This window comes from Phocoena sinus, chromosome X (genome assembly GCF_008692025.1).
Source record: "Phocoena sinus isolate mPhoSin1 chromosome X, mPhoSin1.pri, whole genome shotgun sequence".
Taxonomy (NCBI): domain Eukaryota; kingdom Metazoa; phylum Chordata; class Mammalia; order Artiodactyla; family Phocoenidae; genus Phocoena; species Phocoena sinus.
The window spans coordinates 62,033,451-62,046,169 of record NC_045784.1 but is presented as its reverse complement, the minus strand read 5'-3'; the positions used below and the strand labels follow the sequence as shown (position 1 = coordinate 62,046,169).

General features: G+C 45.5%; 1 protein-coding gene across 1 annotated transcript; it reads right to left on the bottom strand.

The window, feature by feature from the left end:
* Positions 1-351: 351 nt before the first annotated feature.
* Positions 352-8,779, bottom strand: PIN4 (peptidylprolyl cis/trans isomerase, NIMA-interacting 4). The gene is made up of 4 exons (XM_032620681.1): positions 8,648-8,779; positions 6,302-6,375; positions 914-1,033; positions 352-527 (listed from the first exon to the last, which is right to left on the bottom strand). The coding sequence occupies exons 1-4, from the start codon at positions 8,688-8,690 to the stop codon at positions 369-371; spliced, it is 396 nt and encodes a 131-aa protein (XP_032476572.1). The 5' UTR covers positions 8,691-8,779; the 3' UTR covers positions 352-368.
* Between the last annotated feature and the right edge of the window lie 3,940 nt (positions 8,780-12,719).

Here is a 12,719-nt window from a genome sequence, read left to right as displayed (position 1 = left end):
CACGTGGGCCTCTCAGTATCGCAGCCTCTCTTGTTGCGGAGCACAGGCTCCAGAGGCGCAGGCTCAGTAGTTGTGGCTCACGGGCCTAGTTGCTCCGCGGCATGTGGGATCCTCCCAGACCAGGGCTCGAACCTGTGTCCCCTGCATTAGCAGACAGATTCTCAACCACTGCGCCACCAGGGAAGCCCCTGCTTGACTTATCTTAAAGAACCACCGACTGGATACCTACTGCCGTGCACACCAACATTTACCCACCTGATTCTGCACCCACAAACCCATGATGACAGAGTTCATAAAATACGAGGATTATTCAACACCTTTTAAATAAATAAACAACGTATAAAACACATGTAGTCTTTCATATAATTTTATTTTCTCCCTTCAATCATTATAATATGATACCCGAATTTTGTCTTAACTGGAGGATCTGTAAACACAGGCTTATCCAGCACACTTATAGGCAAGGCAAATGCTGCTTCTTGAAATGGTCCCACCATGGACCCTCTGGTCATCCAACCCAAGTCGCCCTGAAAAATCCAAAAGATTTGTGATGTCAAGTGGCCCTGAAGAGGGCACAGTTCTACTGTAGCTTGAGAATTTCCCAACACAAATGCTAAGGTTCCTAGGTTTATTCATCTGGGCTGGAGAGAAGTAGGCTCGACAAGGACAAACAGGGCTGAACCCTGGGCTGAACATACAAACACTCACAATGTTGCTGGGTGTCTGTTAGTTGTGCAAGTTTGGTTATGCCTAGGTTTAGACAAAGGTGACCCGTATTCAACTGTTCACAAGTTGGACATTTCTGCTTTTTTAAGATCTTTAAGATACAGCTAAAATTAATGGCGAAACAGAAATAATCCCTACTGCTGTGTGTCCTCCATGGGGGACGTTTTAAATGATGAGTGCACCATACCCCTTGCCTGGCTTTATCTTCACTATATTGTGTGGCCACTTCATTGAATTTCATTCCAGACTTTAACTTTTCCATGGCTTCCAAGATTTTTCCATGTTTTTCACACAGAATGTGTCTGACCTACAAGGAAAAAATATGTGCACGTAATACATGGAGACCCAAATGATTCCCTTCCTCACAGTACAGCAGTCATGTCAGGACTACCCCCCACTAGTGAAAAAAACACATTCGCTCATGGCAACAGAAAATCCTGGAAGTCTGCCCAGTTGGGCGATGGCCACAAATCCATTTCCCATATCAAGACAATATCTCAGAACCCAGATTTAGATGGAAAATGGGCACCTGGCTGTGGGAAGCTCCCAGCCTTTACCATGTTACCTCAATGGTAACAGGAGGAGGAAACATGATAATGCTTGAGAGCTTAGGTCGAGTCAAATCCCCACTCTCCTGTATGATCTTAGGCATTTTTTTTTTAGGCTGTACCTCACAGCATGCAGGATCTTAGTTTCCCAGCCAGGGATTAACCACTGAACCACCAGGGAAGTCTCTTAGGCATGTTTTTAAACCTCTAAATGTTTCCCCATTTGTGCACTGAGATAACAGTACCTATATGTTCTCATAGGGTTGTGAAGATTGAGGTGATGCAGCTAGCACTCAATAAAGGTTAGCTATTATTTCATCAGAGTGGGGATGATATGAAAAAAACCCACCAGGAAATACTTTTCACCAAAAGAGGCCCAATGTATAAAGCCTCCCCACAATTTAACACTTTGAAAACGAATCATATGTTGAAGATTAAGAATACTCAACCCGGGGACTTCGCTGGTGGTGCAATGGTTAAGAATCCGCCTGCCAATGCAGGGGGCACTGGTTTGATCCCTGGTCAGGGAACTAAGATCCCACATGCTGCGGGGTAACTAAGCCTGTGTACCACAACTACTGAGATTGCCCGCCTCAAGTAGAGCCCATGTGCTGCAAAAACTACAGAGCGCACGCGCTCTGGAACCCATGCACCACAACTACAGAGCCCATGCAACCTGGAGCTTGCTCGCCACAACTGGAGAAGAGAAAAACCGCACACCACAACTAGAGAGAAGCCCGCGAGCTGCAACGAAGGATCCCGCGTGTCGCAACTAAGCCCCAACACAGCCAAAAATAAAATAAATAACAAATAAATCTTTTTAAAAAAGAATACTCAACCCTAGAGAAGTATTCAAATGTAACCTATATTTACATAAAGCCATGTCTTTAAAACATCACTATATCCTTAAAAATGATTTTGTCAAGATATCTGTTTTGTAGGATTTCCCATTTCTCTATTCTATTCAAATAGAATCCGTTATTCATTTCTTACTGTCGTGTACTAGGGTGGGGGCTAAAGGTGTCTCCCTGTAGAGACAGACAAACCATGGCTGTCCTCAGGATTCAATTACTGAAACTGGGGTGAGAGGATCCCTGACTGGAGGAGCGACACAGGAGATACAGACACAGCAAAGGAAAGAATGTATCAAAAAGTAGGGCTCAGGGAGGCAAACTTCTATAGAATGTGTCCAGCACTGTCCACGGGAGACAGGGACAAACAGTCTGGACACTAGAGAGATACATGTTGGGGGACGAGGATGGCTTCTCAGACCTCATCTTGGCCTGGCTAAAACACCTTCTCAACTGCCTCCGTCTTTCCGCTTCTACACTCACAAAGCAACCTTCTGGTTCAATGATTGGGAAAGTGCACACAGCATTCATGATCATAGAAAGGGGATCCCATCCACCACTTTATAAATGAATAAACAAGTATTCTGCTTTAGACAGTTTGATGGGTTAGACATAATGAGTCTGTAGTACCTGTGGAGTTTGCAAGTGTGACCGACCAACTGGCAACTGTATGAGACTGGTGTCTTAGGAGAGACCAAGCTCCAGAGAATGTGGGAGTGATGAGCATGGAAGTAGCAGCTGACGCTATGGGAGGTGACAGATCACCCTGGGAGGCTACACAGAATGAGAAGAGGAGGAAAGCAGACTCAAGACATCCGTGGAGAATATCAATGTGTAAGCAATAAGCAAAGAAAGAAGCTCAACAAGCATGATAAAAACGAAGGGCCAGACAGGTAGAGAGAAAGGTGTGTTAAAAGAAACCAAGGCAAGAGAAAGTTTCAAGGACGAAATGCTCAACAGGGTCAAATGCTTCAGAGTGATCAGGTTAGAAGTACAATCACTTTAGCAATGATTGACTGAGGACCTTAGCAAAAGCTGTTTCAGAAGAGTAGTAAGTACAGAAGCCAGGCTGCAGCAACTGACTGAGGAAGTAACAGGAAGCAGGCCGGTAATGTGGGTGGGGTTTCCCCAACTAACTGAGTTAGAAAAGAAGGAGAAAGGGCTCTAGTCAAAGGGGAAGGGTCACAGTCACGGATATATTTTAAAGGTCCCTGGCTATATTTTCAGAATGAAGGGAAAGATGCAGTAAAGAGGGAAAGGTTGAAGACAGAGCAAAGAAAGAGGGTGGAGATAAATGAAGGAGCAAGGCTGGGCATTCAGAGCACTGCTGGAAAAATCAGTTAGCCTTAAAGGAAGAGAGGTAAGAGAGATGAGGGAGGTGTGGGTGAAGATAACTTTGTTGGTAGGGGGCTGGGAAGCCATGAGTTCGTGACTAAAGTTCTAGTTTCCATTTTCTTGTGACAATTATAACAATATTTCAGTTATCGAGTACTTAATACTCGCTAGGCACTGTGCTAAGCGCTTTACATGTGTGATCTCATGAAATCCTCACACCAACCCCATGAGACTGGATCAGTGTTTCTCAACTCTGGCAAATGTCAGAATCACACCAAGAGCTTCTAAAAAATATATCAAGGTCCAGTCCCCACCCGCCAGAGATTCTGAGGCAGCTGGTCTGGGGTGGGTCCCTAGGCACTGAGACTTTTAGAAGCTCTTCAGGTGAATCTGATGTACACAGGGGTTGAGAACCCTGGATGAAGTTGTCTGCTGACTGACTGAAGGAGGGTGGTGGATGGCTTGAGGCAAGTGGCAAAGGATCGCTGTGCAGTACTGAGGGCCCAGCTCAGGTTAGAGACCAGGAATCAGTGGCCCCAACCCCTGAGGCTGTGTGACTCTTCAGTGGGGCCCAGCAGTTCTGGGTCTGAGTGTAAAGAAAGTAGATAATTGGATTGATCCTGAGCTGTAGTCTGGCAGGTGGATGCAGTGGATGACCCAAAGAAAAAGGAGGTGGGGCTCCTTGATCCTGTGGTCAAACCCTTCCATCTAATTTCCAGCCTACAAGACATACAGGACTTGGAGAACAGACATGAGGCCTTAGAGAAGGTGAGGCGAACGGGGCAGGCTTGAGGGCCTGCCTGGAAGTCTGTGTGTGGAGAGAAACAGGACAGGATTGGGGGAGGTGGGAAGTGAGGGGAAGGAAGGAAGTTGTGGTCGGCAGGTGGGTTTCAGAATCTGGGCAGCTCTAGTGACACAGGGCAGGGGTGGGTTCAGGAGTGGGGTCTGAAGCAGAATAGCAGGATGTGGAAGGAGCCTAGATCCTAAAAGGCTGGAGGGTTTGGGGTCCCTCCCCTGCTGGGGCCTTCACAAACACTGACAACCCAGCTATACTCTAGCAGGTGAACAGTTCAACACACTATGGCACTTCCATTCCACGGAACACTACTCAGTAACACAAAGGAACAGACTATGGATACACACAACCGGAATGAAATCTCCAGAGAACTATGCTGAGCGGAAAAAAATCCAATCCCGAAAGGTTACACACTGTATCATTTCACTCATATGGAAATCATAAAATTACAGAAATGAAGAAGAGATTAGTCACTGCTCTGGGGTCAAGGAGGGGGCAGGGGTAGGGGTGGGAGGGAAGTGGGCATCACTATAAAAGGGCAACAGGAGGAATCCCTGGGGTGATGAAAATGTTCTGGATCTTGACTGTAGCAATGACAATCTCCTGGTTGTGCTAATGTACTAGGGTTTTGTAAGATGTTACCATTGGGGAAACGGTAAAAAGTACATTTACATGTATAAAAGGTACATCTACCTTACAACTGAATGTGAATCTAAAATTATCTCAAAAGAAAAAGCTTAACAAAAGAGTTTAATCCTAATTGACTTTCCTAGCTTATTACATGCCACTCCTTTCCATATACCTCAGGTATAGCCACACTGAACTTATTTTTTTCCAGAAAGGACAAGATGCCTCTTTAAAGCCATATGCAGTGGAGCAGTCTCTTAGGTTAGGTGCTTGTGAAAGTCAGCACATAACAGTCAAAATTACCCTACAACAACACTTATGAAGATGGTGTACTTGAAACCAACACGTCAGCCCTCAGTAAGCCCAACACAGCCTGTCTCCGCCACCTGTGTTGTAACAATGACCGCTTCTTCAGCTGGACCCCAGGACGAAGTAGCTGGCTTGCATTCAGGCACCATGTTTTATGAAAATTATCTTTGGATACCAGAATCCCACTTTACATGGTTGGATATTCATACATGAATGGAGGTCGACTATGGAAAATCAAATTCATGTCTCCCATCTCTCTCTCTCTCTCTGGGTTCACTGAGTAGAAAAGTGGGCAGAATGGCCCACACTCTTTACATTCGCTCTCCTTTTCTTTGGCTGCATGTGTATGGGTGCATTTATATGATACAACTCCACTACAGCTCTTCTCATATAGCAATGAAATTTCTTTCTTTACCTAACTGCTCCCGACTAGACTGTGATAACAGGGACCATCTCTTATCTGCTTTTTTTTTAAATACCCAGAATTTAATACACTGCTTAGCACAGGGCAGATGTCACTAAATCTTTAATGAATGAATGAATCAAAGTATGGAACCCAATAAACTGACTGAAACGTGGTAACTGCCTTGTTACATAGCACTAAGCGGTGTAATTCTGTTTGCAGATTATATTTTCCCAGGGCAGACACCCCTCTGGCACTAGGTCAAGTACTTCAAGTAATTATTTGCAACCATCTCCCCTCATTTTCATGGTCAGGGCTCTGGCTTGTAGGTCACCAGCAGGGGAGCTATCTAATGAGACCCGTGCCTTTGCCTGTTCATCTCAGTTCTTCGTTTTGTCAAATATTATTTCGTCCTGAGAAATAATTCATTCACTTACTTGGGAAGACCTAACAACACATTTTAAGGAAAAATACTAGAGTATGAAGAAATTCTGGATGTCTGAGAAAACATTTGAGAAAATATTTAAAAGGAATTACTTTTCATAAATGAAAGTGATCTATTATTTTCCACTTTTGTGCTATCATACATCAGTATTAGGTTAGCCTTAGAATGAGTTAAGCATACTGTCTTTTCCTTTTATGTGAACCAAAATAACAAATGTATATTATTTATATTTAACATGAAAAAAAGGAACAAGTAACTCACCTTTACTGCATTGCCACCACCTTTGGGACCCTGAGCCTTCTTGTCAGAACTATCACTCCCAGAGGCTGCTTTTCCTTTAGAGAAGAGATGACAGGTACTCATTTAAACTGCACCTTCACCTTGTTATGTACAGAAAAGTTCAACACAATAGGAGCTGATACTTCCATCATAGCACCAAGCTTCAAAAGGGAACGCTGTAGACACTTTACTACATCAAGCTAAATTAACCTGTGACTCACCTCTTAAAACAGGAAATTTGTGCCCTACATAAAGCCTTCAAGGAAAATGGATACACAAGTGAGTGTGCTAATAGTTGAATGGGAGCCCCAAAAGCCTGGCACAGATTCTCTGGACCCAATATGAAATCCTGCCTTCTAAGGGCAAACCCCTGAGCTCTTGTGAGATTTCTAATAAGCACCGCAACTATGTATCTGAATACTCACAATTCCAGTAAGTAAAATCTCCAAGAATATATTTTAAATAAAGATCAAATTTCCCACCACCCATATTTGGCTAAAGAACACATTGATGTCCAAACTCCTGGAGTCGACTACATTGCCTATTGATACCTTCCTAAGAAAAGATATCGATATTCAGATTAAGAACCACTGGCAGCATTCTACATTTTACTACTGTGTCATTTTGCTACTATACCAACTTCTGTATTGATGGCAGCATACTTACTGTTAGAGGCTGATATTCCTAAGAACTATTGTTGGATTAAGTGTTCAGTTCAATAAACATTTCCTAAATAACTAAGTTCCAGGCACTGGGGATACAAAGATGAACAAGCCATGGTACCTTCCTTCAGGGAGCTCATATACTACTGGGGAAGATGGTTATGTAAAGTTATGTAAAATAGATCTTTTCAGGAGAATGAGCTATGCTCTATAGACAGGGGGCTGTGGAAGCACAAAGGGACATTTTAGCCAGTCAGGGAAGCTTTCCTGGATGAGTAGGAGCTGACCAGGCAAAGAAAGGACATAGGTGAGGAGACATTCCAGGGTGAGGGAACAGTGTAGTATGTGCAGGTAACTATGGGTGAAGCCAAATCTGAGGTGGGAGTGCTGTGAGATGAGCCCAGGGGAGGTGGTTGAGGATTAGGGCATGAGGGCCTGTGGGCCCCATTAAGGAACTTGGAATTTATCCTATAAGTAATAGGGAGCCATTGAAAAATTTTATTCAGGAGACTCCATCTTACTTGTCTTAGGATCTCCAAAGCCTAGCACACAACAGTTGTTCAATAAATGCTCAACCAAACTGAAAATCCAAAATGCTGACCACCAAATGCCTAAGAAAATGTTACTGCCAAAGGAGTTTTATTACACCAAACTCTTCAAGGGGTTTGCTGTATATTCACTCTAGAACAATGATACCTTCCAATTATTCCATCCTCTCCCCCACTGGATGCTGTCATCTTCTGACTGCCACCTCACTCCCTGATTGACTGACAACTCTGGCAGCAACTTCAGGCTTCCTTTCCACCCTCACCACTGCCATCGTCTTGGATGACCTCACCATCTATGCAGAGGAATCATCCAACAGTCTAATCTCACAGTTCTGGACCTCCTTCCCAAATGCCCATGCCTTTTACTCCAGGCCACCTGTTGCCAGGGGCACACGATGGAACTGTGCCACTCAGAACTAGTAGTTCAGTCTCTGGCTACAACTCTGTTCTTCCAGCTTTCTCATGCCTCATTCCCACAACACGGGCTCTTTAATTTCACAGAACCGCCCCCCCATTCAGTCCCTTTATCCTGCTATGTCCCCCTAGACTATCAGACTTCTCATTCCCTTCCCAGTCTGGATCCCATGCTTGATCATCTGAACTGCGTCCCCACTGGCACCCTTAATTCCCTTGTGTTGCTTTCCTTCTATTATCATTGTCCAACAAAACCTCAACCTTGGCTCAAGTCTACACCTAGCTCTTTTCAGTCCTGTATTGTGCCACTTATATGGTACTAGGTAAATCATGACTAAGCAGATCGTGTCCTCTACAAATTCATGGCCTTCAATCTTAGGCTCTCAGCCCTGAGGGAAATCCTTTTGTAAGTGTTTCATCCCCTTTCCCATCACCCCAACGACTATTCCAAACCTTTACCACTCTCAAGACCCCTACCCAGTCCCTACCCCGCAGTCTTAAAAACTACATCCCCATGCTTTTTAATCAAAATCTTCCAGAGAAGTCCACACTGACTGTCTCCAACTTATCACTTCCTGGTCAGTCTTCTAGTAACTGGCCACCCGCTGCCTCCACCCCGGACCCCGGGGACCGCCGGTCTGCTCCCCCCCCCCCCACCGCTCCTCACCCAACCCCATTCTCCTTGGTTGCTCTGGCTGCTCTACCTTTCCCCGCTTTCCCAGATACGCATTTTCCTTTTGGAGGCATCTCCGAAATTCGCCGTTGAGCTCTCAACTGCTTCGGTTACCGCACAAAGCCCCTTCAGGCCCCACCGGTATGTCCTAAACATATGCCTGAAAGTGACATCGCAATTGGCCATCCTTACTGAGGCTCCGGAAGCAGGCATATCTTGGGACAGGCCCGGTCCTTTGGCTCTAGGGCCAATGGGGGCTGAAGAGTCTGACCAATAAGGAGCTTGGGCCGGGTAGAGGGGCGGAGTCAAAGGTTGGGGCCGGGGCGGGAAACCCAGCCTCTGCGCTTTTTGAACTTCTACATGCCCTTATTTGCCCCCAGTCTCCCGCTTCCTTACCCACTTCCTCGATGCGTGCGTAGTGAAAGCCGCGGACTTCTGCAGTCTCTCCGCGCTGGCTATAGCCAATCCCACGGGGTCGCCAGACAAAGGCAAAGCAGGAAGAACAGTGGTGGCCGCCTCTCCCTCCTGCGCCCTCCTACACACGGGCCTACACTCCCTTACGGGTTTTCGTTTTTAAAGTTTATTTTGCAGCCTGTAGTTGACTGGGTTCAAAAGGTACTTTTTTTTTTTTAACATCTTTATTGGAGTATAATTGCTTTACAATGGCGTGTTAGTTTCTGCTGTATAACAAAGTGAATCAGCTATACGTGTACATATATCCCCAAATAACTAGTGTAAAGCTCTCGGTAGAGACACGAGAAATGGCTTTAAGGAAGGTTACAGACCAAGCTATAGAATATGATTCTTTTCTTAAGAAAAGGCATCTCGTGTACTATATAATATTTGCTTATAGAGGACAGGAAGACTATCCAGCAAAACGTGACCAGTGGTGCCAGTGCAGTGTATGTTTCTGCACAGTTTCCAAAATTTCTGTAATGGTGCAGTGTAATATAGTTAAAAGCATGGATTCTGGACCGCCTGGCTTCAAATCGCTGCTTCACCATTTGGTTACTAGCTCTGTGACCTTGAGGAAGTTACCTCACCTCTCTTTGGCTCAGTTTCATCATCTGTAGGATGGAATTGATGATAATAATACCTTCTAATAGGGTGTGAAGAGAATTAAACAAGTTCGTATTTGTAAAGCACATAAAACAACGACTAGCTTGTGGAGTGTTAGCTTAAGGTGAATGAGTTTTGAATTTATGCCCTCAAACTTTTTACCCTTATCCACAACCCCTCTCCTCCCAATATAAGGTCAGGGCTTTTCCTCTACTCCATGAGATAGCTGTCCTAGCTTGCCCCTGCCAGCCAGAATGTATAGGTCCTCCGTCTTAGAGTTTAGTTTTTGGATACAGTCTTGTGGGACTTGGCATGCTTCATGCCCAGACTGGGAGATCAAGTATTTCTGAGACTGTGCCACCTCCAACTCATACATTACAAGCAGCCCCCTCATGTTGTACTGCTGTCATTTCTGAACACGTTACAGCTTAGGCACTCCTTGTTTTGGATTGGGAGTGATCAACTGTGGGGAACACATCCAGCGCTGAAGAGATAATTACTCCCGCACTTCTGAGGTGGATCCCACCTGTGTATTGACTTTCAAAGTTCAGCTGGGAGATGGGGCGGGTTGGCAATGACAGTATGGCCTCATGTTCATCAGTTCATCCACAGCCAGGAGGCCGAGGGGGCACCTTTACTTCTGGTTTTTCTTAGGGGACAGCCTTTCCTGCAACCACTGGCTATGGCAGTCTTGGAGTGGGAATGAAGCAAAGTTCAGACCCCAATGAAGAGCCAGCATTAAATGGCTGACGTACCTGGCAAATGCTTGGTGCCTGGAACATTGTGAGAGTTCTGTGCATTCCAGCAGATAACAACAACAACAGTAATAAACAAGCCTGTGTAAGTGGCTGAATGTGCCCAAAGCAGTGCCTAAAGGCCAGTAGTTCAAAGGAGAAAACGATGGGCATAGGTCCAGGGGTTTCGAGGTCAAAAGCACTTTAAGACTGATAAAATCATGTACGATCTCAAGTATGCAGTGTGCATCACAAACATCTTAAGTGTTAGCTTTGGGATGTGAGTTTATGGCTAACTTTCATTTTTTTTCTGTTTAAATTATATTCTGCTTATATGAATTGGCATATGTATATATATATATTTCTTTTATTCAAGAAAAAAGATAATGCTATTTGTAAAACAAACAACAAAAAAGCTAGCCTCTATACAGGGTTAAGTCTGCACCAGTCTGTGGAGGCCAGCTGTGGAGGAGTCTGTGGGAGCAGAGTGACGAATGAACAGCAAGGCGGGCAGGGCAGGGGGGCAGAGAGGAGAAAACTTCAGACTCGAAACCATGGTAACGACTGCAGGAGTGTGCACAGTGAGTCAGAGCCAGGGATGGCTGCCAGTCGTATTTTCTATTAATTATCTCCTCAGACTGATTCTTCCACACATTTCTTAAATGAGGAAAATCAGGCAGGGAAGCTGGCAGCCCTCTTCCCAGGACACAGGTTCACAAACCTTGACCCAAACTCACTGTCCCGCCCCACCTGCTCCACAACCAAAGGGCTGCAGTTTCTTTCCCGTTTGAGCTGCCAGCAGAGCTTATTCTGAAAGGGGGCCTTGATGCAACAAAACACAGAGCTCTAGTTGATCCCATTCAGAGGAGGTCAGTGTATGGGGAGCTCTGGACCCCAGACTCTAGGGACAAAGGTAGAAAAAGGTCACCTTTGGAAACTGAAACCAGGAAAATTCAGTACATGGTAGATGAGAATAGCCACCTGCCAAAGTAGCCACCCATCAAGGCACATGGATGGAGGGATATTGCTAATGGGATGGATGTGTCTCCTGAGCACAGTCAGTGGGCAGAAAACTTTCTGTCCCTCTTCATGCTGTTGTAACATGTCTGGCATGAGATAAGCTTTGAACAACTGTTTTTTAAAAAAATTTACTTATTTTATTATTTATTTGGTTGCACCATGTCTTAGTTGTGGGCTCCTTAGATGCGGCTCACAGGCTCTTTAGTTGCAGCTCGAGGGCTTCTTAGTTGTGGCATGCGAACTCTTAGTTGCAGCATGCATGTGGGATCTAGTTCCCTGACCAGGGATTGAACCTGGGCCCCCTGCATTAGGAGCACAGAGTCTTAACCACTGTGCCACCAGGGAAGTCCCAACAACTGTTTTTTTGTTGTTTTAATTAATTTATTTTTGGCTGCGTTGGGTCTTTGTTGCTGGGCGCAGGCTTTCTCTGGTTGCGGCGAGCGGGGGCTACTCTTCATTGCGGTGCATGGACTTCTCATTGCGGTGGCTTCTCTTGTTGTGGAGCACGGGCTCTAGGCGCATGGGCTTCAGTAGTGGTGGCACACGGGCTCAGTAGTTGTGGCACATGGACTTAGTTGCTCCGCGGCATGTGAGATCTTCCCAGACCAGGGCTCGAACCCATGTCCTCTGCATTGGCAGGCAGATTCTTAACCAGTGCACCACCAGGGAAGTCCAACAACTGTTTTTTTTAAAATAAATTTATTTATTTGTTTGTTTTTATATTTGGCTGTGTTGGGTCTTTATTGCTGTGCGCGGGCTTTCTCTAGTTGAGGCGAGCGGGGGCTACTCTTCGTTGCCGTGCGCGGGTTTCTCATTGTCCTGGCTTCTCTTGTTGTGGAGTATGGGCTCTAGGCGCGCTGGCTGCAGTAGTTGTGGCTCGTGGGCTCAGTAGTAGTGGCTCGCAAGCTCTAGAGCGCAGACTCAGTAGTTGTGGCACCCGGGCTTAGTTGCTCCGGGGCATGTGGAATCTTCCCGGACCAGGGCTTGAACCCATGTCCCCTGCACTGGCAGGCAGATTCCCAACCACTGCGCCACCAGGGAAGCCCAACTGTTTTTTTAAAAAGGGTGTAAGAGAAGAAGATTCCATCTAGGTTTGTCCAGCATTGTCTAAGCAAAAGAGCTGCAGTTTCTGGAGAACATTAATATTCCAGTGTCTAGTGAGGAGGATTTTTTTTGGAGGCAGTGTTCATTTGAGGCAATGGTGACACAAATGGTGTATGTGGCGTGAGAGATCTTCATGATCTCTCTTAGTTTTCACAACAGTCTTATTGGCCGAGAATCTTCAGTGCC